Source organism: Rhinolophus hipposideros (assembly GCF_964194185.1).
Source record: "Rhinolophus hipposideros genome assembly, chromosome: 20".
Lineage (NCBI taxonomy): Eukaryota > Metazoa > Chordata > Mammalia > Chiroptera > Rhinolophidae > Rhinolophus > Rhinolophus hipposideros.
Genome location: NC_138066.1, coordinates 946,624 through 972,784, shown reverse-complemented (window position 1 = coordinate 972,784; position 26,161 = coordinate 946,624). Strand labels below are relative to the sequence as shown.

The 26,161-nt window shown below is 57.3% G+C and overlaps 1 protein-coding gene across 2 annotated transcripts in view; it reads left to right on the top strand.

The window, feature by feature from the left end:
• The window catches only part of PEMT (phosphatidylethanolamine N-methyltransferase), a 74,654-nt gene extending 49,153 nt beyond the window's left edge, over positions 1-25,501 (top strand). Inside the window, exons 3-7 of one of the 2 annotated variants that reach the window (XR_013992058.1) lie at positions 8,405-8,520; positions 19,697-19,842; positions 21,516-21,772; positions 24,680-24,754; positions 25,077-25,090. Coding sequence is in view for 1 of the 2 variants with exons in the window: in XM_081029948.1 (XP_080886074.1) it covers positions 8,405-8,520; positions 19,697-19,842; positions 21,516-21,627; positions 24,680-24,754; positions 25,077-25,134 (507 nt within the window). In the remaining variant the exon portion in view is untranslated. Of the gene's footprint in view, positions 1-8,404; positions 8,521-19,696; positions 19,843-21,515; positions 21,773-24,679; positions 24,755-25,076 lie in introns of both variants that reach the window. The other variant, XM_081029948.1, reaches the window with a different exon arrangement.
• The last annotated feature ends 660 nt before the right edge of the window (positions 25,502-26,161 follow it).

Below are 26,161 nucleotides of genomic sequence, written 5' to 3'. Positions count from 1 at the left end.
TCACTTCAAGGACACGTAGGAAATTTGAGCATCAAAGAAGATGTTTCTGGAAAAGGGCCTCACAATTTGGAGAGGTGCTCTCCACCTCTGCACGGGCTCTGACGGTCTCCTCCCATGGCCCTGGCGTTTGTCCTGCGGACACCCGGCGGAAGGGCCTGGGCCGGTGTGTTCTGTGAATGAGGCACCCTTGGCTTAATTATCATTGTTACATTGCATATGTTGCGTAAAAACAAGCACCATCGTTACGAGTGACTTTCTATGGCTTCCCTCCCCACCTCCACCCCCCCATTTTCTTTTCAAAACATTCTACTATCACCCAGTAAATGTCGGGTGAATGGGTAGACGGATGGGTAAATGAGGGGGTGGATGGATGAATGGGTGGGTGGGTGGAAGGGAGGAAGGTAAGAAGGAAGGGAGGAAGGGTGAATGGATGGACGGAGGGATGGATGGATGAGTGGGTGGATGGATGGATGGATGGACGGATGGATGGATGGATGGATGGACGGATGGATGGACGGATGGCTGCATGAATGGATTGAGTGGAAGGATATTTCTCAAAGCCTTCCCAACCTGGAGACTTTCTCTGGTCTTTGGACTGAAGCCACTGAGAAGGCATCCCGGATTCCATCTCCGTCACTGCCTTCACCCAATGCCTCCCGTCTTCTCAGTTGCTGTCACACACTTGCTGTGTGTCCCCAGTGAGATGCGCCGTCAATCGCAGGCTGCTTGGCTGATCCTGGTTCTAACAGGTGCCACCAGCTTGTCCCACACCTGAGTGAGGGTTTCCCCAGGACACACTATTACCTGGTCCCGGGCTGAACCCACGTGTAGGTCCTGTACAGTCCCTCAGCAACTCTCTGCGCTAAGTAATCGCTGTCACTTCAAGCCCAGGAAATGGCCCGAGGGCACGTAGTCTGTCAAACCTGGCGCAGGACCCAAGCCGTGGCCTGTGCTGCTTTACACGTAGCAGCGCCGAGTCACGAGTCAGCGACGTAACCAGTCACACACTGCGCTTGTGCTGTGGTCCCTGGGCCTTGCAGCCAGCAGCCTCTGTCTCAGTGGCAGAGACATGACTCCATGTGATGCTGGTGGCTCCTGGCTCGAACATGTCACATTGTCTCAGGGACTTACTGACGGCAGATTTCCGCTTTCCTGTGGCTTTAGGAACATTACCTTTGCCGCTCCTGGGACTGGCCATCTCGGGGCAGGTGGCGTGTGGGGCTTATGTGCCGGGAACCTGAGGTGTGAAGGCCCAATGCAGTGCCTGCTAGAGACTGAGGGAGCCGTCCTGGCACGTGGGCAACACGGCACCGCCCCTTGCGGGCCCTCCGACCCCTCCCACAGGAGCCACGGGTGCACAGAGGTGCGAGCGGCCTGCTGTGACCGGCTCCTGCCCATGCGCGGAGGGTGGGTCCTACAGTTGGTCTCATTGTCCAGATTCTTCACTGCAAACTGGATGTGAAAACTCTGAATGTTGAATTGTTAGGTCAAATGTTTTAAAAATGCTGTGACTTTGACCAAAACACATCTTGGGCTACCAGCTGCGACCTCTGTCTGAACCCAAGGATGCAGTCCCCGGGGGCGCCAAGAACAGTTCTGAAGGTGTTGAGTGGGTCCCTGAGTGCTGGCTCAGGCGGGGGCCTGAGCAAGAGAGTCTCCCCGCCCAGCGAGGCCCTGGTGTCAGCCTTTCCCTCCACCACCTGCTCTGGTCTTTCCAGGTGGGTAAGGAGTTACTGTCATTTTTGTATTTTACAGCTGCCTCGGGGGAGGTAGCGTGGGATTTAATGGTTTGCCTGTAGACAGGAGCTGGCTGTGGCTGTCACGGCTACATGGCATCCCTGGAATCCATCGTATTCCGGTTTCCCTCCTGCTCCATCAGTCTGTGTCCTGTCTCTTCTGTCCCCGTACAGCCTGTGGGGGAGATCTGCAAAAGGAAAATGAATCACCATTTTGGTGGCAGAGGCCTGCCTATTACAGAGCTGAGCTGGGGGACCCTGTCAGGGGTGTGGGGGAATCAGGGTTGCAATGTGGCGTACACAACGCAGAGCCCCCGTTCCATTCAGATCTCAGGTAATGCCACATTTGGGGTAACATTAAAATTTGATTTCTTTATCTGAAATTCAAGGTCACCGGCATATTTATCCGGCAGCTCTAGTGAGAGGGAATTTGGGCATGGGGTAGGGGATGGTTGGGGATACTGGAGACCTAGGAGAGAGATACGAAAGCCAGGAGCAGGGACAGCAGACCGTCCTATCATCGTGCCTCCTGCCACGTGTGTACGTAGCCTGCAGGATGGTGACCTACATCATCCCACATCCTGGCCCCTGGCGGCCAGCGCCCCGTGGCCATGCTCCTGTCTGCTCCGTCCTAACTGGGTGAAGGGTACAGCTGGGCACCTGAAGGAGAGAAGCGGCAGCGACAGGGAGAGAAATTAACCTTGGGCTCAGTGAGGCTCTTGGCTGCTGATGTATTGGTTGCCTTGACGTAATAGCCCAATCTGATACAGGCCAATCAGAAGGCAGACAATAGGCATTCTTCGGACACACTGTCTCCTCTTCCCTTTCCCGTAGGCCTGCCTGGGTCCGCCACCGTTTGTGGTTAGATTGATCTGAAAGAGCATTTATCATCCCACCTTTTCCCAGTGGAAGGGGCAGGTATGGGGGGCCCTCTGGGAGGTCGGGGAAGGCCAAGTGGTCCCTAAAGGGCCCTTGGAGGAAAGAGGTTCCACTGTCCCCCGAACGGCAGAGGCCTGGGGGAGGGCCCAGCCTGGGCGTCCCAAGGCCCATGTGCTCGCCTGGGCTGTTCTGAGCCCGTGGGTTGCTCGGCTGCAGAACGGGCTCCCCTGCCGTCACCCAGGAATGTGCTGTGACGCTAGAAGCAGTGGGAGGGCTGTGCTCTGGGCTGGGGTCTGACACGTCCGGTAAGCCTCATCAAAACAGAAGAAAGACCCCTCTTCAGGGGACAGACTCGGGACGCTGTGGGGCAGCGCGTGGAAGTCTGCCAGGGTCTGCGGACACCGGCAGCCGTTCCAATCTGCACTAGAGGTCAGATTCAACAAGGACTGGATTGTCTTAAATCGGCTTTCTCGGGGTGCTGTGCACACAGTGCACAGTTTACGTGTACAGTCTGGGGGGCCTTCCGTGGGCATACACACTTAATACAGGTTAACATGTTCAATGTTACATGTAGATGCCCATGTAAACAACCCCTTGATCAAGATTTAGAACATTCCCTTCCCCAACAGTTTCTCTCATGGCTCTTCCTGGTCGGTCTCCCCTTTCTGCTGCAGCCCCAGGCCCAGCACTGCTGCTCTGATTTCTGTCAGTATGGGTGGGTTCTGCCCGTTCTAGAACTTCATGTAAATGCAGTTAGACAGAGGGCACTCGAATGTGTCTGAATCCTTTGGCTCCTCATAAAGTTGATGACAGCTGTCCCTTTGTACGCCGAGTGGCTTTCACCATGCGGGTGGGCCCCACTGTCCATGCATCCCTGTAGCAGGTGGCGGGTTTCTGAGAGGCAGAGCCCTCAGCGGGAGCACAGAACACAGCCTGCTCCCGCTTCCGCCGCATTTTCCAGCTGGGCAGACAGCTCCGGAGAGCAAAACTGCCTTCCCCAAGCAAGGAGGATGAGCAGGCAGATCTGGGTCCGGCAGCCAAGGCTTCGGACTCCCTGTCTCGTGCTCCTCTCAAGCTGGGCTTGCAGGAGGGTCACAGGCCCCTCGGGCATGAGGACGTGACACCTTATGTCATTTTTAAGTCTACAGTGTCCTTTTGAAAGCATTATCCCATCAACTGGGAAAGGGAACAAATCAATGGACTTTAAAGCTGTAGTGTAAATCACATACTGGGAACGAGGTGTGCTCAAGACAGCTGGGCTGAGGAGGGGGCTGGAGAGAGGGGCCTCCCGTTCTAGGAGGAGCCCCGGGTGAGGAGCCAGAGGGGCTGCCTGCTGCTCCAGCTGTCCCTGCTGAGGCACCTCTGCTCCCTCCTATGTAGGAGGAGCTAACACCATCCCCCTCCTCTCGGGGGTCCAGTGAGCTCACATAGGAGCACTGGGGAAATTGTCAGGTGCTGAACCAACCATTATTACGACTGTTATGGTTAGTGTCTTGGTGCCCGGGTTCTCAGACAGTCACTGAGCCCTGCTCTTCCCCCGGGGCCCCCCTGCCTAGACACCCTGCCCACACTTGCTGCGTGAGTTTGCTGACTATTCCCTCTGCCGTGCAGGAGCTTTCAGTCTGCTGCCCGCCCACTTGTTTAGTTTTGCTTTTCATGCCTGTACTTTTGGTGTCAAATCCAAACAAATCATCACCGAAGAGGTGACTGCCTATGTTTTCTTCTAGTTTCATTGTTTCAGGTCTTACGCTCAAACCTTTGCTCCATGTTGAGTTGATTTTTGTGTGTGGTGTAAGGTAGGGGTCCAGGGTCATTCTTTTGCATGGGGCTGACTAGTTTTCCCAGCACCGTTTATTGAAGGCTGTCCTTTTCCCATTGTATGTTCTTGGCTCCTTTATTGTAAATTAATTGACTGTATATGTGTGGGTTTATTTCTGGGCTCTCTGTTCTGTTTCATTGATCTATGTGTGTTTTTATACTAGTACCGTGCTGTTTAGATTACTATGGCTTCGTAATTTAGTTTGACATCGGGGAGTGTAATGCCTCCAGCTTTGTTCTTCTTTCTCAAGATTGCTTTGGCTATTTGGGGTCTTTCGTGGTTCTACATGAATTTTAGGATTGTTCTATTTCTTTCAAAAAGGTCATTGGAATTCGATCAGTATCACGTTGAATCTATAGATTGCTTTTGGTAACATGGACATTTAAACAACATTCTTCTAATCCATGAGCATGGAATATCTTTCCATTTATTTGTGTCCTCTTCAATTTCCTTCATCAATGTCTTATAGTTTTCAGCGTAGAGGTCTTTCACCTCCTTGGTTAAATTCATTCCTAGGTATTTTATTCTTTTTGATGCAATTGTAAATGGGATTGTTTTCTTCATTTCTCTTTCTGATAGTTCATTATTAGTGTGTAGGAATGCAACAGATCCTTGTATATTGATATCATATCCTGCAGGTTTACTGAATTGGTTTATTCTAACAGTTTTTTTGGCGGAGTCTTTAGTATCATGCCATCTGCAAATAGTGAGAATTTTACTTCTTCCTTTCTGATTTGGATGCCTTTTATTTCTTTTTTTTTTTTTTTTTTTTTTTTTTTTTTGCCTACTTGCTCTGGCTGGGGTTTCCAATACTACGTTGAATAAAAGTGAAGAGAATGGGTGTCCTTGTCTTATTCCTGATCTGAGAGGAAAAGTTTTAAACTTTTCAGCACTGAGCATGATATCAGCTGTACATTTGTCGTACATAGTCTTTATTATGTGGTACATTCTCTCTATACCCACTTTGTTGAGATTTTTTAAATCATAAATAGATGTTGAATTTTGTCAAATTCTTTTTCTGCATCTATAGAGATGATTATATGATTTTTATCCTTCATTTTGTTAACGTGGGATGTCAAATTAATTGATTTGCATCCCTGGGATAAATCCCAGTGTATCATGGTTTATGATCCTTTTAATGCATTGGTTTTTAAAAATTAATTGTTATTGAGGTATAATTGGCATACAACGTTATATTAGTTGAAGTTATACAACATAGTGATTCAATATTTGTATATACCGTGAAATGATCACCACGGGTCTACTTAACATTTGCCACCATACATAATTATAGAATTTTTTTTTCTTATGATGAGAACTTTTAAGGTTTATTTTCTTTACAATATTCAAATATGCAGTGCAGTATTATTAGTTACAGTCATATTGCTGTACATCCACCCCCTAGACTAATTTACTTATTTTACAACTGGAAGTTTGTACCTTTTGATTCCCGTCACCCTCCGTGCCCATCCCCCCTCCCTGCCTCTGGAAACACCAATCTGTTCTCTGTGTCTATGAGCTTGTTGTTGTTAGGTTCCACATGTAAGTGAGATCATACGGTATTTGTCTTTTTCTGTCTGACTTAATTCACTCAGCATAATGCCCTCAAGTTCCATCCACATTGTCGCAAATGGCAAGATTCATTCTTTTTATGGCTGAATACTATTCTGTTGTATGTGTATATGTACACACACACACACTTTTTTGATTTAATGTATTGTTACATTTGGTTTGCTAATATTTTGTTGAGGGTTTTTGCATTCATGTTCATTGGGGATATTGGCCTGTAATTTTCTTTCCTTGTGGCGTCCTTATCTGGTTTTGGTATCAGGGTAATGCTGGCCTTGAAAATTGGTTTGGAAGTGTTCCCTCCTCTTCTAGTTTTTGGAAGAGTTTGAGAAGGATTGGTGTTAATTCTTTAAATGTCTGGTAGAATTTCTATCAGTGAAACCATCTGCTCCTGGATTTTTCTTCATTGGGAGGCTTTTTATGACTGACTCAATCTCCTAATAATCAGTGTGTTCAGATTTTCTGTTTCTTCACGATTCAGTGTGGGCAGGTAGCACGTTGTCTAGGAGTGTATTCATTTCCTCTAGCTTGTCCACTTTGCTGGCACATAGTAAGTAGGCTGTCAGGACCCTTTGTCTTTCTGTGCTTGTCAGTTGTGATGTCTCCTCTTTCATTCCTGATTTTATTTATTTGCGTCCTCTTTTTTCCTCGGTGAGTAGCTAAAGGTTTGTAAATTTTGTTTACTTTTCAAAAGCTAATTATTAGTTTCATCGATCTTATCTATTGTCTTTTTAGTCTCTATTTCATTTATTTCTTCTCTGATCTTTGTTATTTCTTTCCTTCTACTAACCTTTGACTCCGTTTGTTTTTCTTTTTCTAGTTTCTTGAGGTATAAAGTTAGATTGTTTACTTGAGACTTTTGTTTCTTGAGGTAAGCCTGTAGCTCTGTGATCTTTCCCCTTAGAACTGCTTTTGCTACATCCGTATATTTTGGTACGTTGTATTTCCAGTTTCCTTTGTCTCAAGGTATTTTTGATATCTTCTTTAATCCAGTGATAGTTCAGTACTTGCCCGTCTTTTCTGATGGGCAGTCACTGTGAAAGGTCCTCTCTTTCCTCTGTGGTCCAGCTGCTTTGGAGGGTGACTATGTCTTTCACGGGGTCAGCAAGAGCCGCCTGCCTGGGCTCGACAGAGGGCTTGCTTATCTTTCGGGAGAATGGGGCACTGTGCCAACAGTGGAGATGTGATGAGGGGAAGGCCCAGGAGCCACTTCACTGGACTCTCCTTCCTGTAAACTGCAGCCTGTATCCCGCTCTCCCCTGGGGCTGTCACTTCCCAGGAAATCTGAGGACAGGCCTGGGAGCTGCCTCTGGGGGCAAATCATTGGTGGACCTGGAGCTGCGGATCACTGTCCCCGATAATTAATTGCTGGGAAACAGGTCCATCTGGGCGGCTGGCAGCAGACAGAATCACTGCTGAGGCCGAGGGGGAGAGGTGTGCCCAGGATCCAGTCCTCCTGTAACGTCCCAGAAACACAGAGCGCTGATGGGCCTTAGAGACACTCCATATATAAAAATACATTCGTGTTTGGGGCCCCAGTGGGAGACTTGCTCACATGAGTAGAGTGAAGCCACCTTGACTCCCAGCTGCCTCCTCTCTAGCTGCACCCTGTGAATTTGCCCGTTTACACCCACCCCCAACGCCCCCTCCCTTCCTGCCATGTTCATTCACCAGTGTATGTGGTGTACTTGGCAGTGACCTGGCTGCTGGGCCGCTGGGGCGTTGGAGATAAACATAGGCAGGAAGGGCACTTGTTAGAGCTGTCTATTCACTCTGCCCCACTGTTAGCTGTTGAAGGTTGAGTGTAGACGTGATTAGTTTGAAAAATAAAATAAAAATTGAGAGCTTGAAAGTCTGTGCGTCGGGGGAGCTGGGGAAGAAGCAGGGGTGCGGGTGCAGGTTGCCCTTTCTCGGCTTGGCCTGGTGCGGTTGTGAGAGCACCCCCAGGGCCAGGCGTGGGCACCGGTCCTGTGCTCTCTCCTCCGCTGTCCGCAGGCTTCCTGACAGCTCCTCCTGCTGTTTTCAGCATGCTTCTCCTCTGCCTTCTTGTGTCTGCTGGGGGCTTTGGAGTTGTGTGTGATGAGCTCCAGAGTTGGAGGAAGGCCTGCGCTGCGCAGGGCGTCTCCTGGGCTGCCAGGGCTCTTTCTGCTTCTTGAGGTGTTTGAGGTGTTTGGTGGAAGAGGTTGCTTCCAGCAGGACTGTGTGGCCCACCCACACAGGATTAAGGATGTGTGGGAATCCCTGCGGAGCTAAACTGAGATCACAGAGCAGCTGCTCCCGTCATTCCCTCTCCTCAGTATCGGTCGGCTCAGGGAGCAGAGAGGTCTGCTCCCCCATCATCCTCACCCTGGGAGTCTCCCAACACACATCTCACATTGCCATGTTCCCTTTTCCCGTTCAGGTCGCAAGATGGGAACAGAAAACCCGAAAGCTGAGCCGGGCCTTCGGCTCCCCCTACCTGGCCTGTTACGCACTGGGTGGGGCCATCGTGCTTCTGAACGTCCTGCGCTCGCACTGGTAAGCCCACCCAGCTGGGTCGCCCAATACAGTCGGGTCATTGTAAGAATCTAGGACACGGAGGTGCTGGGCGGACACTATTGGGGGTATTGGGGCCCATCAAGATCTGGGAGTGTTGTGTCTGAATGCACAGGGATTCTGCTCGCCAAGGCCTCATGCCACAGCAAGCCGCCCCTTCCCTTTCTGGGCCATTAGACTCCTGTCACAAGGGAATCCTCTTGACCTTGGGAAGGGACAGAGGACAAGGGGTCCAGGCACAGAGGACAAGGCCTGGGTGGCCCACAAGCTCGCATCCTGGCCACTAGTGGGTGGACAGAGCCTCTGTAGAAGCCCCTCCAGGAAGTTCCAGCAGGAGGCAGGTGTCCCCCGGGGAGCAGGGCCTCGCCCAGATCTGGGCTGGTGTCAGCGAGCGGCTCAGGCCACCTCTGGACTTTCTGCCTTCAGAGAAAGAGGCCAGGGTGGGTGAACTCGTTCTACATGCTGAAGCCCCACCTGCAGAACACGGGAGCACACTCTGCTGCCCAGACGCAGGGCAGGTTGCCCTGGGGAGGGCAAGGCTTGGAGAGGACAGAGGGGTCATGTGGTCAGATGTGGCATGCCTAGCGTGGCCTGGCCCTGAGCCTAGTTCTCACCTCCTGGGGTTCCGTGAGAACCGCCACAGCGGCACATCCGCTCACGGGCTGAATGTGGCCCGGGCAGTGCTTTACAAATGAGAAGACGGAGCCATCGCTGGGGGCTGAGTCTCAGCTGCTGCCTGGCGCCGCCCCACCCCCGCAGGCACAGCGATGCGGTGGAGCATCGTGCACCTGGGAAGTGGGCCTCCGTGGAGGCCAAGGGCAAGGTTCCGGAGGCTGGCTGGGCCCCTCACACACACTCACGCACTGAGTGTGTGAGCGTGTGGCCCCGCCTCGCCTGTGCAGTACGCACTCGCTCTCTTCCCGCTGCCCAGGGAGTGTGGTCGGGGAGCCCTGCCAAGGCCAGCTTTCCCGCAGCACCTTTGACGCCTGGCCTGCGCTTCTGGGCCTTTCAGGCTGCCTGTCACCTCTTCTCCTCTCTGCTCCAGGCCAGGGTGCGTATCTCAAGGGTCTTGGTGGGGCCCATGGCACCTGCTCTGAGTCGAATGACATAAAGACGTTCTCCAGAGAGATCTTCCTCACCACATAAAGGGGCAAGCGGCTTGGCTCCCATGCCCCAGGGAGCATTTTCACAGTTGTAGTCTCTAGACATGGTCCCATGGTGCAGATGAAAAAGGTGAGCTCGGCAGCAAGCGATGATATGCTCAAGGTCGCACGGCTCAGGGGGGTAGGAAGTCCTGAGCGAGAGGGGAGTGGTCCTCTGCCCAGCCGTGCCATGTAGAGTGGCCCCCGTACAGTGCAGGAGGCCTGGGCTGCCATCAGCAGGGCAGGAGTCATGGCCTGTCGGAGGCCTCCAGCCGGAGGGTGGGGAGTCTGTCTCCTTCTCTGCAAGGCCCGCCTCAGGCAGGGCTGCTCTGCACCCCAGGCACCCACTCCCAGGGCTGGGAGCGAGGGACGGTCCCCACAGGAGTGGTGAGGTTAGGGAACAGCAGAGGGCTGGAGGGAGCTCGCCCGCTGCCCCAGTGCTGGGACGACTGTCGGGGCCGGTACACAGCCAGGAGAGGGCTCGCGTCCCGCCCGTAGCTGTCGGCCCAGTCAGCGATGCCACTCTGTGCCCCGAGTCGCCATCATCACCGACCACAGGCGTGGGCAGCCACCCTGCCTCCTGCCTGCAGCAGCCCCCAGTCCTAACAGTCCTTTGGGGGTGGGCTTTGGAGCCACACACCACATGGGGGCCACGGCTGCTGAGTGGCTGAGCCAGGAAACAAACCAGCTTGTCCCGACCGTGCCGGCCGGCCTTCTCAGGGAGCTTCTCTCTGTCTCGGTGCTGAGTTCTGGTTCCCTGCCCACCCCTCGCTCGGTAATGCAGCCCCGCGCTTCCTACCTGAACAAGCCAGAAACCAAGGAGACGTCCTGGATGGCGTCCTGATCTCTCTGCTCAGTGCAGCAGCACAGCCTGGGGTCCATGCCCTGGGACCCACCCGTTCTTCCCCTGGTGGGCCATGCTGCAGTGTCCTGACCCCACACGGCCTCAGGGGGATCCTGTTAGGGTGGGAATCAGACCGCAGCTCCCTGCCCGACCCGTTGGGCCCTGGCTTGCTGCTGCAGTAAGAATAACACCAGATTCCTCACCCCGCCTGGCTAATTCAGCTCTGGTCACCTCCCTGCAGTCCCACGGCGCGGCTTCTGCCCCATTCTCCCTCCTGCTCTCTCGGGTCTGGCTTCTCCTCCTGAGTTAGCTCTCGGCGGCCATGGTGTCCTCCAGGGAGCCCCCGTGCCTGAAGCCCCGACATGACGCGTAGCTTCTGCAGAGTCCTTAACACCTTGCTCAGTCCTTTGTCTGTATCCAGCAGGGCCAGGGCTGGGTGTGTCCTGTGAGCCACGGTGTCCCCAGGGCTGAACACCGCACCTGGCTCAGCGGCCATCGTGGAGTACTTAGGCTAAGTGCAGAGCGGACCGAGCCTGCGCTGGAAGCCCAGCGGACCCCAGACCTCACAGGGAGGTCACAGGGAGGTTCCAACATGGCCTCTAAACACTGGCAGATGATCCAGACGTATAAACAGCCACCTATTCCTTGCCCCGCCCACTGTCCCGGGCCTTGCCCCATCTGTGGTCACGGTACCGGGGTCACCGCGGAGCTGGCTCTCGTCCACCTTGCTCTCCCCGGGGAAGTGGCTGCTTGAGGTGCTGGGGAGGAGGCTTGCGTCCGTCCTGCCTGCCGCAGCCTCAGCCTCAGCAGGAGCAGCCCCGTGACAGGGCCGGTACAGGCGGGCACTGGTGCGGCCCCGACTGCCTGGCTTTCTGGTGGCAGACATGCCGCCTCAAGGAGCTGAGGACCTTCAGGCCACAGGAGCGGCAGTCAGGGCAGTGCCATGGCCCTTGCCTGCTGCAGACAGCCTTCTCTCTGTGCCGATCACAGCTCACGTGTTAAACATGACCCACTGGATAGCGAGAGTCCTCCACGCTGCGCGTCCCCTCCCGCCCTCTGCCTGCGCCTGGTCCACACATTGTACTCGGTGACCTTTTACCTGTTTTATTGTGGTAGAATATACAGAATGTAAAATGTCACCGTTGTGACCGTCTCTAAGTACATCTCTCGGTGGCACTAAGTATACTCACATTGCTGTGCAACCATCACCACCACTTCCCGTTCTCCCCACCCCCAGCCCTGGCAACCACCGCTCTACTCTCTGTTTCTATACTATGGTTTTTTAAAGAGTATTTTTTTAGAGTATTTTGAGGGGAATTAATGGCAATGTGTCTTTCCCTGTAATATTTTTTTTACTTAAACATTCACTGTATTGTTTGATCACATCCCACATATGCCCCGTTTCGTTTACCCGTTCATCTGTCCAACATTTGGGTTGCTTCCACCTTTGGCTAATGTGAGCAGTGCTGCTATGAAGATGGTGTACAAGTACCAGTTTGAGTCCCTGCTTTCCCCCCTCTGTTTCCACCTCCCCTCACCCCTCCGGTTCAAGCCGTTGTTTCTCAGTCTAGTTGTGCAGGACACAGCGCCCTGGCCCCTGCTGGTGTTACGAGCCTTGCGCTGCCCCCGCTGAGGCAGTCGGTTGGAGGCTCACGGCAGCCCAGCTCCAGGGAGAGCCGCAGCTCACCGGCCCACGTGGGAATCGAACCAGCGAGCTCAGCGTTAGGAGCACGGCGCTCCAACCGCCTGAGCCACGGGGCTGGCCGAGTCCCTGCTTTTGAATTTTGGGGGTATACACCCAGACGCGGGATTGCTGGATCACATGGTAATTCCATGTTTTATTTTTTGAGGAACCTCCATACTTTCCACAGTGGGTGCACCATTTTACTTTCCCACCAACAGTGTACAAGGATTCTAATTTCTCTATATCCTTGACAATACTTTTTATTTTAAAAAATACTAACCATTCTGATGGGTGTAAAGTGGTATGTCCTTGTGGCTCTGACACACACTTTCCGGCTCGGTGTTGTTGAGCATGTTTCCAGGTACTTATTGGCCTTCTGTACATCTTCCTTGGAGAAACACCTGTTCAAGTCTTTCACCTGCTTTTTAATCAGGGTGTTCGTTGTTGTTGAGTTGTAACATGGTTACATTTTAAATGGTTATGTAAGTTTGTACATAATAATCCTGGACCTGCAAAGCTGAAAATATTTACTATCTGAAAATATTTACCTTTTTTTTTTTTGAGAAAATATCTTTTTGTGGACCCTGGACTAGTTGATAACTAAGGTCCCTTCCAGCTCAAGCGAATCCATCCTTTAATGTCTATCTCAGGTGGCGGCCAACCTTTTTTTGCTGGGCCAGCTGGTAAATTTCTTGGCCTCTGGGGGGCCACATGGTCTCTGTCAAAACCACTCGCCTCTGATGGAGACGACACAGAAGTAAATGAGCGTGGCTGGGTTCCTACACAACTTCATCGGGGACAGCCTGTGAGCCACCAGCTGTGGGTTGCCAACCCCTGCTCTCCATGAAGGAGCGGTCCTGTGGCTGCCATCAGGCCTCCAGGTACGCCTGGTGGCCAGCGTCTGGAAAATGGGTCACAGCAGCCTGGGAAGCAGCAGGTGCCCTGGGTCAGCCTCAGCTCTGCTCCTGACAGGGGCTGACCTTGAGCAGGCCACTGAGCGGCTCTCTGAGTCTTGGTCTCCTGTCTGTGAAATGGAGCCGGACCCCCTGGCGTACTCCCCGAAGGGTCAGGAGTAGCTATGTCGTCTACCAGCTCCTCACTGAGTGTGTGGGACATGCAGGGAACCCAAGACTGAGCAGAGCCAACCCGCCTTGGGGGTCAGACCTCACAGAGCTGGCAACTACGGCTGCGTCAGAGCGGGCAGGGGCTTGGGGCCAGCCCAGCTGGTTTGGGGGTGAAGGAAGGCAGGGCCTGCTGCAGGAGGCAACGTGGCTTCTCAGGGCACCCAAGAGAGAAGGTGCCGTGAAGCAAGGCTGGAGAGTGTGACTGCGGAGTGCTGGCACAAAGGAATCGTCAGACCTCTTTGCTGAGCGGGTCCTCGTGGCTCCACTCAGAACATCGGGAGGGACCTCTTGCCTGGATCTGGCACCTTGTCCTGCACGATGCCTGCAGGAGGCAGAAAGCCAGCGGGTCCCTCGCTTCTGGTCCCCTGGCAGGGGTCCCTGCTTCCTCCTCCAGGCCCCAAGGGGACAGTCGGACCTACAGCCCACCTCTCAGTGTGTAGACACCACCAGAGATTCTCTGGTTCATTCTTGAGTCCTGGGCCTGGGAGCCCGCCCGTGGAACTGCGAAGAGGCCACTCCTTGTCCAGCGCCTTGCAGATGGTAGCCCCCCAACTCCTCCTCCTCTCCAGCCCTCTCGGTGTCCGTGCTGGCCGGGCCTAGTGCCTGCCTTCTCTTGGGTGAACGAGCCACCCCAGGACATTTCTGGGAGGAGAGAAAGGACGCTCACAGGCAAGGCCGTGTGCTCACCTTTTAGATCACCGGGCACCGAATGTGCACCTGCAGGCTCCCCCCCCCTCGGGCCCACTGGTCCTTCCCTCTGCCAGCCACCTGCCACCCGCCAGGCCGAGTGCCCAACCTGCATCGTCCTGCGCCCGGCTGCATTCACCAGGGACACTCGTCGCTTTTGTCTCCTCACTGGGGATGCTGGGCAGGTGGGTGGGGGCTCTGGGGAGGCGCTTGTGAGAATCCTGTGAAGACCAGCGCCTGCCTGTAGCCTCCTGCCCCCCACATTTTGCCCAGTACTTTTCACACACAGAGATGTGATTCCTAAAGTTGTGTTTTGTTTTATTTGTGATAAAATACACATAACATGAAATTTACCATTTTAAAGTATACAGCTCAGTGACGTTTAGTATACTTACAACGTAGTGTGACCACTTTTGTCTAGTTTCAGAACTTTTTCACCCTGAACCCATTAAGCAGTCACCCCCTACCTACTCTACCCCCTCCCCCAGCCCTTGGAAAATACGAATCTGCTTTCTGTCCCTCTGGATTTGCCTATTCTGGACAATTTCATCATGTGTGTCCTGCCTGTAAGCTGAGAGCTCCGTGAGGGTGGGGACAGCAGCAGTCAGGCCATAGGCAGAGAGCTGTCCAAGACCGCTGGGCAGCTGGCCTGCCAGACGTGAGGCCAGGGCTCAGTGGTCGCCTGTGGGTACAAAGGGGCAGGGCCGGGCAGCTGTGTCGGCCGGTCTGCACCAGCCAGGCAAACAGAGGTGGTCTGCAGGGTCCGGCATGATGAGTCGGCTCGTTGTCTGGAGGCAATTATCGCAGACCTGTTTGCTCTGGCTGTGAAGCATGAACGGGGTGGAGGGGAGCCAGATGGGCTGGGGGCATCTGTTGAAACCCCCTCCCTGCCAGCTGCACCCTATGCACAGCTGGCCTCAGCCGGAACTGGGTGGCCTGGAGCCATTGCCCAAGAATGAGTCTGCCGGGATGGCACAGTGTGGCCGGCCAGGCAGGGCCCAGGCTTGACGGGACTGGCACTACCTTCCTCACTGCGCCATCTTCTACCCACACAGCAGCCTCCGGGCAGGTACGCCAGATGCTAGGAGCCTCAGGGGGCCTCTGTGTCCTTCCTCGGGCACTCGCTGTACGCCAGTACGCTGCAGAGTAGCCCAGGGTCTTGTGGAAATGGGCCTGCGAGGAAGGCGGGGAGGGAGAGCAGGGGCGGGCCGCTCCCGCCCTCGGGCTGGCTGCAGCATTCAGCAGGACTGGGGCAGGGCCTGGGGCAGGCGAGCAGACCCGCTTCACCTCTCTGCGTTACAGTTGCTCGGGAGCAGCTGCGTCCTGCACACTGGCTGGCTCAGCGAACGTCAGCGTGTAGCTGTCTCCCCGCGGCTACCTGTGTGCACGCTAGAGCTCCTCACAGGATGTACTCATGAAGGAGCCAGTGAACGGGGCAGACTGGGTACAGTTTCCTGCAGGTGGGGGCGGGGACAGTCAGACACACAGTGAGAACATGGCGGAAAAATGAGCTGGGGCCTCCCATGGGCTCACCAGGTGTGGGCAGGACTCAATTCTTTGTGGCTGTAGGACCGAGGCCCTCCGCCCCAGAGTCTGCCTGCCAATTCCTGCCCTGTGCCCCCTTCCCCCAGCATGGCGGTTGGCTTGTTCCAATCCAGCGGGGGGGAAAAAATCTCTAACTTCTCTCTGACCTCCTGACCCTTTTGGGGTCACCCAAAGCCACCCTGTCCAGGGTAATCTCCTTTTCAGTTAATGTGGGTCAACTGCCTGGGGACCGTAACTACGTCTGTGAAATGTCCTGATCTTGCCCCATCGCAGTTGTGAAGTGCCTGGTGTTCCCAGGTCAGCTCATCCTCGAGGCGGGCACTCCGCAGGGCGCGTGCTGGGGGCAGGGAGGCTCGCAGGTCTGCTGGCCCCCGCGGTGGGAAGGATTTCCACATGGAGGGAATGGGAGGCGTGGGCGGTGTCAGCCTTAACACTGCAGGCTGTGGGGACTGTTGGGGGTTTGCTTTGCAGAAAGGGCCTTGCTTCAGATGTGGGGTCGGGAAGGATGCATTGGCAGCCAGAGTGGGCGTCCTGCAGGAGGAGACTGGAGCAGGGGGCTGAGCCGGGTGCCTGGTGTGTGGCCAGGACACCGTGGGCAGTGACACCCCCCACCCCCCGCTGCCTCCACCTAAGTTCCAGGATTTCAGGGGAGCAAAGTACAGACAGCCAGAAGTCACATTGGTGACCGAAAGCTCAATCCAAGTTTTAAAAATAGAACCGAGTCGAATGAGTGTCTCACTCCCACCCTCAGAGCAGAATATTTCCAAAGGAAATTGCCTTCTATTTATTACTTCATTCTGTTACGGAGCATGTGGCTTTCAGAGCCAGCCACTCGACCCTCTGTTAATTTTCCGTGTGGAATGGACTGTGCTTTGCGACTTAATGGAGGAGCTAGAACACCACAGGTCACCTGACTAGAGCCAGCCACGCCATTCCTGCACACCTGCCACTCCTCCTGGTCCCAGCGTTTGCAGCCTGCATGCCCAGAGGGAGCCTAAGCAGGACTTGGGAGGGCCTGGCCGACTTCTCTGCTGAGAAACCCCGAGCGAGTGCGCCTGGAGCTCCGCTGGGACCCTCTCCTCTTACTGGTGCAGGATGGAAGACGAGCAGGTGGACCGAGGCCCCGGGTCACGTCCGGGGCAGCCACGTGGCCGCTTCAGGGCCTTCTGCTCCCCCATCTCTGGCCCTAGATCTGCTTTTCATCAGGAATCTCCGTCTGCTTCCAGCCAGATGGCTTTTCCTGTGGATCCAGCCCCCAGGGAGGCTGCTTCAGACATAGCTCGTCAGAGTGAGATGCTCCTTTCATCTGGCCCCGCTGTGTGCATTCGGCCAGGCAGCGTGCCTGCTGCTTGGCTGGTGTAAATGAACTCTGGCAGAGGAATTGGAGCCAGCCCAGCATGAGCGGGAAACCGAGGCCCCGCGTGGGCCCCAGACCTAGTCCAATCCGGGCTCTGGCTGGGCTCTCGGGCCCCCATTTCCCCCACTATTGCCACAGCCTGACTGGTCTGCCCACTCCGCCCCTCCCACCCACGTCGAATGCATTCCAAACTCTTTGCCACAGGCCCAGAGGCCTCCTCTGCAGGCTTCCCCACTGGGCCTGGCTGTTCTGTTTCTGGAATTCTCTCCCTGCCCACCCCCTTCTCGTAGAGAATTTCTTCCATCACATGTCAGCTTAAGCCTCGCCATGGCCTTCTGGACCCCTGTCTGGGGTGCCTGTCCTGTGGCACCCGGCCCTTCATCCATCCCCCATGTCATCCTCAGCTCACTCCTCTGTCCTTTTCATTGTTCACAGCCCCGTGGCAGAGCCCAGCATGTCCCACTCTCACCAGCGTGTGTACAGCCACCTGGCAGCAGCTCTGCTTGGGGACGTGGGAAGGATTACTGCCAACGTCATACAGAGGGGAAAACTGAGGCCCAGGGTGCCAGGCTTGTCTGAACCCCAGTCCTGCTCTTCTGCCAGGAGCCCTCTTTTGTCGGGTGGCCATGGGTGCCCTGAGAGCACTTGAGGCAGATGGTTGTGCTGGACTGTGGGCTCAGCAAGCCTAATTGCCCTGTTTGGGGGCCGGAAGTCAGCCCAGGCAGAGGAGCTGGTGCCAGAGCTAAACAGGCAGGCAGAGCCTGGGGCAGAGCAGTGGGCGGGCATCACCGCCGCCCTTGAGAGCACCCCCACCCCACCTCTTTCTCTTTCTCTGCGGTGTGGTCCTTAATGCAAGGACCCGGGCCTGCAAGTGAGCCCGCCCTGAGCAGGGCAGCCAGCCTTGCTGGGGCCCACAACCCTTCCATGCCTCCTACTCCACCAAGTGCAGACAGGAGAGGTGGGAGGGTGCTGAGGCCAGAGGCCAAAGCTGCCTGATCCTTGGCTTTCGCTGCGGGGTCTGCAGGGTGGAGGTGTGCCTAAGTCACAGGGCTGCCCCGAGGGTGAGGGCTGCTGGCTTACTGGGAAGTCAGGTGAATGCAGAGGGGCAGGGCATGGGCAGGTAGGGCATGGGCGTGGCAACCTGGCACAACACTGGGTGTGCATGACCCTGAGCCAATCCCAGCGGCTCAACTTGGAGGTACAGGGTGACCCTGAGCCCCGGCAGCAGGAGAGCTGAGGGAGGGCAGTGGTGGGTGGACAGCTGGGGGAGTGGGTAGCATGACCAGTGGCCAGGTGTGCCCTGACACACCTGTGCCTCTGTCTGACAGGTCACCATGCAGGCTTCGTTTGTTCACAGAACTTTTTCTGCTCTGGGGGGCGGCGAATTGGGGGAGAAGGGCACGAGGTGCTGCTTCCCTCCGGTGGATGACTATGTACTGTAACCCACTCTGCCTGGATTGCCAGGTGCCAGGGAGAAGGAGAAGCAGCCTCTGTTACTAAGAGCCGAAAGCAGGTGGAGGCAAGAGTACCAGGGCGGTGGTTTTAGTGTAACATTAGGGTAGTTCTACAACAGTGTGAATTTACCAGTGAATGAATGAATGAAGATGGTGAGTTTGTTCTACTTGAAAGAGCCTGGTAAACAGAGGTACTTTATGATGGTTGCATGGACGGATGGATGGATGGATACGTGGATAGACGGTAGACTAATGGCTGGCGGGGTGGGTGGGCAGTGAGCTGCCCTCCTAGGTGTGTGAAAGAGTGGGTGCGCGTCGTGAGTTGTGCCACGGGAGGCAGGAGATCTTGTCTCTCCTAAGTGTGAGGTCCAGGGGAATGGGGAGTGCGTGTCTATGGTGCTTCCACGCACTTGCTCCCACACACCTCCTGCCCTTGGAGTCCCTCCCATCAGTGCCTGCTCCTCCTAAGGAGGCAGCCCCTCCGCTTGGTCCTGGCGTTCCCGTGAGCCCAGTCGCTTTGCCCGAGCTGCGCCAGGCCTTCCAGCCAATTGGAGGACTGAATCGCAAGTGCACCAGCACAGCCCCCCATTTTGGTCAACCCACTTGCCTTTTCACAAGGTCTTCCATGGCTTGGCCCCAAGGCGAGCCGCTGGGGCATTCCAGGTGTGGAAGGAAGACATACGGGATCTCTGAGGTGCTGCCAGAATGCGGCCAGTCCTGTGCAGGGGCCAGAGAGGCTGAGAAGGGGCAGGGCATGCCCCAGGCTTCAGGGCACTGAGCCCCTCAGGGAGGGGGATGCCGTGACCACGGGTGGCACACGCCGGGGGGGGGGGCCTACGGGCACTGGGCCCTCCCGCACAGCCCGAGGCATGCCTCCCCATTTTCTGAGCCTTACTTTCCTCCACAATACCAGTTGCTAACTGGACAGGATTGGAGTCTGCAACCTGTTGGGCTCCGGGCTGCATCTGGCCTGTTGACATGCACCAAGGCCCAAACAGGTTTCATTAATCGCCTGGTTTTAAAAATTAGGATATTTCATATACAAGTCAGGATATCTGACTTCTCTTGAACAACCCCCAAATCTGGCAGGCCTGGTCCCCCCATTCTGGTCACTTCCCTTGTGTTAATTGGGGCTGATGCTTCTGAGTGGCCCCCCTCAGGCAGGACAGTGCTCTCGAGGTGTCCCCTCCCCACCTACAGCCACTTCGTCCCCTGCCTGGCCCCAACATGACTGGCTACTCTGGGGGACACTGGGAGCCGGGGCAGGACGGGGCCCCCCCGTCCTCAGCAGCGACCTCATTGCCGCCTCCCCTGCCTGCAGCTTCACACAGGCCATGCTGAGCCAGCCCAGGGCGCCCAGCCTGGACAGCCCCACGGCCTACCTGCTGGGCCTCGCGCTCCTGGTGGTCGGCGGCGTGTTAGTGCTCTCCAGCTTCTTGGCTCTGGGCTTCACCGGAACCTTCCTAGGTAAGACCCCGAGGGCTGGGGGCCTTGAGACAAGCCGCTGAGGTCCAGGGGGGGAGCAGGGGCTGCTGACTGCCCTGCTGCGCGTGATGTCTGCCTGAGTCTGAGGCCACCGTCCCTCCTCCAGGCCTTGCGTGTGCGTGGTTAGCTCAGGAAGCGGGGCTCTCCTGTCGCATCCAGCAGCTCGGCTGCCAGCCCAGGCAGGGTGTCAGTCCGCTGTGTTTGGGCCACACGCCGGCAGCATGTGCTGCTGCCTGGCTCTCTGGTGGGCTCTCGGGTCCCTCCCCTTCTCAGCCCCGGGCCAACTTCAGGGACTCGGCCTCAATTTCCTCCAGTGCCTGGATGGCATGCGGTGCCCCGGCTTGCCGGGGTCTGTGTGTTCCCGGTTGCTGTTGTGGTGCTCGGGGCCTGGGGACTACAGGCCGCAGCAGAGGCCCATAGCTCTCAGGGGCTGTGTTTCCAGGCAGAGGAGGAGCCGCCATCCTCTGAGGAGTAGCAGCCCTGCTGCCCGTGGCGAGGCCTGGGCCGCAGCTGCGGGGTCCGTGCCACGCCTCGTGCTCAGGCAGCTGTAGGGAGCTCGGGGCTAGAAGAAGAATGTGCAGGTGGGATCCTGGGGAGGAGTCAGGGGTCCCTGGGCCTGGCGGGTGTGGCGGGCGGGAAGGAGGACAGGCCTGCGAGCAAACAGAGAGCTCAAGGGCAGAGTGGTGGGTGGCACGCCGGAGGGAGGCAGGCAGGTTCCCTGGTGCGCAGGGGGGCAGTGGGGCCAGGGCTGCAGGTTGCGCGGGGCCATGTCACATGTCCCCAAAGGCCATGCAGGGCACTGAGCTCCACTCCCAGCGAGGTGGGGGCCATGGGCAGCGTTGGAAATGTCCTCTCCCAGCAATGAGGACACTGGGTTGGTGGGGCCGAGACCCTGGGGGCCAGGGAGAAGGGGTGTCATGGTGTGGGCCTGGCAGAGGCAGGGGTGAGGCCGCAGGAGGGAGGAGGGCCTTGGCCTCTGCAGGCCAGGTGGGACTAGCCCTCCAGCGTGTGGGTGCATAGCCAGGAAAGGGCTGGTGGAGCTCCCACACCCCGGGAGGCATGGGGGCATCTCGTGGTCAGGGCTGCATGGGGAGACGCCCCTGGAGGGGTGAGTCAGGGTAGGAAGGGAGTGGGAAGGCCCCTGAGAGCAGCAGCCACCCCCGGAAGAGGTGGCCTAGAAACGCTGAGTGCCCGCCGGGCTTGGATGTAGGGCATTCTGACCACTCTGGCACAGTGAGTCAGCCCCAAAGTGGGTTTCTGTGCCACTGCCGCCTGGCCCCCGCCCCATTTCCTGCCTCCCGCAGCCCTCCCCGGGCTCTCACACCCTTTGTCCCTAGACAACAGGTGACGCAGCTCCGCTGGCTCCTCCTGCTTGTGGCTGTCCTACTTCTGCCTCGGGTGAAGGTCGAAGGGATTTCCGGGAGGCGGCCGGGATGCCAGGGCAGCGCCCATTCCTGAGCAGCCCTGGGCCCCCTCGCCCCTCAGCCCCTGGGGACCGCTGCTCTCGAGGGGCCTGCCCCAGGGTGCCCCTGACTCGGTGTGCTGTTAAACCTGCTCCCCACTGGCCCGGGGCCTCCTGCAGGGCAGAGCCCAGGGCCTCTCTGTCATGGTGTGGCCAGGGGGTGACCCTGGGTCCTGCCCCACTTTGTCCGTAGGTGACTACTTCGGGATCCTCAAGGAGGCCAGAGTGACCACATTCCCGTTCAATATCCTGGACAACCCCATGTACTGGGGCAGCACGGCCAACTACCTGGGCTGGGCCGTCATGTGAGTAGCGGCCTGCCCGCCCATCTGCCCTGCTGGCTGCTTCCGGCAGGAGGACGTCAGCCTTTGGCTCACTCTGGAGCCCGAGGGCATTGGTCTGATTTTCGTTCCTTGGGACCTATGGACACACACAACATCTAGAACAGAGGTTGGCAAACTTTTCCTCCGAGGGTCAGCATGAGGGTGCAGGGCCCAGGCAGGGCCCCGCCCCTGCGGCGAGAAGGTCAGTCATAAGCCTGACTGGTGGGGCCGGGTGTTCTTACGGACACTGACATTTGAATTTCACATTAATATAATTTTCAGGTGTCACAAAATATTATTCTTTTTATTCTTTCTTTTTAACCACTTAGAAGTGCCCAGTCTGATCTCGGCCCATGGGCTGCTGACCCGTGCGAGGGACATGGGAGGGGCAGCAGGGGCCCGGACCAGCGGCGTCTGGCCCTGTCAAGGGAGCTGGTTGGGGCATGTGCCCCGGTGGCAGAGCTCCTCACCCCACAGAAGGACGTGGGCCCCGGGATGGACTACTGTCTGTCTCGGCCAGCTCTGGGCACCAACCAGCCTCATCCCAGACTGGCCTACGGAGCGCTGCCCGCCCTGGGCCTCAAACCACACACCCCTCCAGAGCAGTTCCGTTTGTCCATTTTCTGTATTAGGCTCCTTCCATGGAAAGTTTCTTTTATGGGAAGTGTTCTGCCTTTATTTAACCCTTGAAGACCACTTGCCTAGAATGTTACAGGTGCTCCGGAGACCAGAAAGGTTACAGGGCACAAAGGAATGAGTCTCAAATGGTGGAATGCAGGAGCTAGATGTTGCTTCCTACCCCCACCCTTGGATCTGACAGCACTGGGCTCTGGTGGCGAGGAGCTAGAGGGCAGCTTGTGGGTCTGGCTGGGATGCCGCCCCTTCCCATGTTCCAGCCCCACTTCCAGACCAGACAGCCCCCTTCCAGCCTGGCCCCTGTCACGTGGACTTGGGCAGGGGGCTCCTGGGGGGGCAGGATCTGCACTCCCACACTCGCCCATCACCCCCTCCACAGAGCATCTCCCACCCGGGACCAACAGGTCCCCCCATGCTGGGCCCCCTCCCTCCTCCCTGCCAGCACACATGCTATTCCCTCCCACTTCTACCCTCAGTCTTTCCTTCCAAACCCAACTTGAGGTGCCTGCTTCTCCAGGAAGCCCTCCCTGACTGCTCCCGCATGGGTGCCTCATCTGTGCTCAGACAGGGCCCTCCAATGGCAGAGCCCACATGCGGGTCCCCTCTGTGCCCCAGCCGGTGCCTGGTGCCCTGGAGTGAGAAGTCACCCTCCCACCCGCCCCCGCGCCTGCAGGGCTGTGAGGCCAAGGCTCTAAAGAACATGTGAGGGCCCCTAAGAAAGCCTGGGCACCAGTAGGCCCCTCAGGAGGACCTCTGCTGTGCTGGGAAATGGAGACTTCCATCTGTCCTCTGAGCGCTCGTTAGAGATGAGCCATGACTTGGTGCTTCGAGACACTGGCCCAGCAGAGCCACTCGCAGGCCTTGTGCAGCCCATCTGTCTCGCTCCCCGGGCCCCGTGGCTAGGGCTTCCCAGTGCCTGAGCCACCAGGAGTGTGTGAGTTCTGCATGCCCAGGGCACAGGATTCCTGGCGGCCCCGAGGCCGACTGCCCCGGTGAGACTGTCCCCAACGCACACAACCTGCTGCGTACGGGCCAACTCGCCACCACCAGGCGCAGGGCCTAGTGTGGGCATGTGGGTTTTCTGGACCTCAGTTTCCTCATCTGAGCAGTCAGATGACGCTCTCCGCACAGGGCTGTTAGGATGCCAAGATCAAGGGTGCACTAGCATTTTGAAGGTGGGAAAGTTTCATGTAGATGGAATGGAAAAGGGGTGCTGGTTTGGTTCATGTTCTGGGGCGTGGTGTCGGGGCCTGACCCCAGGGGCTGGCTGAGCTCAGCTGTAGAAGCCACGTCCATTCCTAGCCTCCACGGCTCCTGGTGGACTGGGCGTTCCAGGCAGAGGGTCATCAGTCTTAGAGACACTGCGGCCACAGAGCCCGGCCCCTGGGCTCTACCTGAGCCAGTTCACTCCGGTGAGTCCAGCCGACTGCCCATTTCCTCCCCGGCTCCTGGGGGACATGGCTTGTGGGACGGGAGGCTCTGCTCGCTGTAGAAAACCACACTAGGGCCGGTGAGCCAAGCTCCAGGGGGTCAGACTTCAGCCCCAGAAGGCTGTTTAGCCCTGGAGCCCACAGAACAGGAGTGGGGCTGCATCATCAAGCACACTCGGCCTTCCAGGAGCTCCCAGACAGAAGGACAGACAAGGTGAGGGCATGGGGGGCAGGCCAGAGGGTCCCTGTACAATGTCCTGTATCTGGGGCTCCTGTGAAGCAGGAAGGGCTGGGGGACGCAGAGCCCACCTGGGGCCCACGTGCCCCGTGGCTGCTGGGCTGTTGTGCCCCGTAAAGTGGCTGCCCTGCTTCTCTCCCCTGGCTATCTGAACGCAGCAGTCTAACCCTTGCAGAGTCCCTGGGATCTGAGGTAACTATAGAAAATGGGGGACGGCTCGACAGCAGGTGCGGCCAGGCTCCTCCTCAGTGAGGCGGTCGCCAGCACAGAGCCCGTGAAGGGCCCACTGGACACTCCACCTGGCTGCGGGGCCCTGGACCCATTTCCAGAAAACAGGACACGGTCACTGGTGGGCAGGGGAGAATCTTCTGCCCCCTGGAAACATCCTCCTGTTCAGAAAAGGGCGCGCTGGGCCCCTCAGGCGATTCTGAGATGCCAGTCATTCCTTCCTCCCCTGAGTCAGTCCTCTGGCGTCCTGAGCTTCCAGCTGGGGCTGGAGGCATGAGAAAAGGGAGCATAGCCCCTGCCCTGAGGACCCCGCTGGCCTGGGCAGGCAGCACGGTGGGCCGTGGGTCAGGACCTGAGGGTGGGAGTCCTCGTCCGAGACAGAAAGCCCGACTCGGGAAGGGGCTCCCCTGGCTCGGCTCATTCGGCTGCAGGACCCAGCACGCAGGGAGGGAGCCCAGCGCCGGGCTTGCCCACTGACCGGTGCACTGTGTCTTCCCCACAGGCACGCCAGCCCTGCCGGCCTGGGGCTGACCGCGGTTGTGGCCCTCGTCTACGTGGTTGCCATCCTGTATGAGGAGTGAGTAGGCGCTGTTGTGTGTCAGGGCCATTGTCTGACGTCAGTGTGACCGCTGAGCTGGCCCTGCCTCTGCCTTCTGGGCCATTCCCAAGACCAGGGCAGCTCGGGCCGCACGAGGTCACTGCCAGAGCGGCAGACAGGAAGTGCAGAGTGGGTACAGCGGGAACTGAGGGCCCCGACAGGCGGTGACAGGGAAGCCCGGGGCCCTCTTGGTCCCACACGGACGCCATCACTGTCCATGCTCTGGGGAGGCAGAGTTGGGGTGGCGGCATCGCCCGCAAGACCAGCTGACTGGAGTCTCTCTCTCCTCTTGCCCCCGCAGACCCTTCACTGCTGAAATCTATCGACAGAAATCCTCCCAGCTCCGAAAGAGAAGCTGACCAGGCTTTTCTGAGGGCCTCCTGGCCTGCCTGCCCGAGTGCCAAGCCTGTGAGGGGACGGTGCTTGGCTGTGGCTCGGTACCCAACCAGTGCAGGCTGCTCCAGTGCCTTGGAAACCGCCGCCTTGGGGGCCAGGACGTGCTGCCATGTGGCCACTGCTGCCCCCACCAAGTTCTGACTCACCAATAAAGGCCCCTCACCCCAGCCTGCCTTCCGGGTCTCTGTCCATCCAGGTGGGGAAGCAGTGGGTTTGGGTCTCCCAGAGGGGCCGTTGCTCCAAGGGCTCCAGGCCAGGCTGGTGTAACCTCCGCCTCACTGAACCCTCACAGCCCCGAAGTGGCACCACTGTGTCTTCCCCGCATGTCCATGCTTGGCAGGGAAGGGACGTGCCCAGGCACCTGGGCTTCCTGTGCTGCCCCCTCACCCCTGCCCCAGCACCCCTGTCTTCTGCCCCTTTCCTTTGGGGATCCAGCTTAGCCTTGGGTTAGAGGTGTCATTATGGCCGTGGAGGCCGGCACGGCAGCCCATGGGCAGGCACCGTTCAGGGAGCTGCAGAGCAAAGGGCTCACTTCTCCAAATCTGGTAGCGACGCTCGGGGCTGTGGTGGGCAGGGCCGGACCTCGGACACTTGGCGTGCACCTACTCTGTGGCCCACCCTGCACTGGCTGCGTCTCTTGGCCATACGAGGTGGGGTCACCCCTGTTTGGTAGCAGAAGATGGGTACAGAGAAGCTGGGGGACTTGTCCCAGGGGACACATGGGTGAGTGACAACATGTGAACCAGAACCCAGGTCTGTCCCACCCCAAGCCCAAGGAGAGACATGGGGACTCCCGCAGTTATCAGGGAGGGCTTCCTGGATGGGGCAGGACCTGGGCCCAGCACCCAGTCCCTCCCCGACTCCTTGGGCTACGCTTGGCATGTCCAGTTCCCGCTGACATTTCTCCAAGTCCCTCCTAGCGGACCTCGTGTCACCACAAAGAGCAGGCATGTGACCATTTGGGGCCTCACTGCAGAACCCTGTGCACGG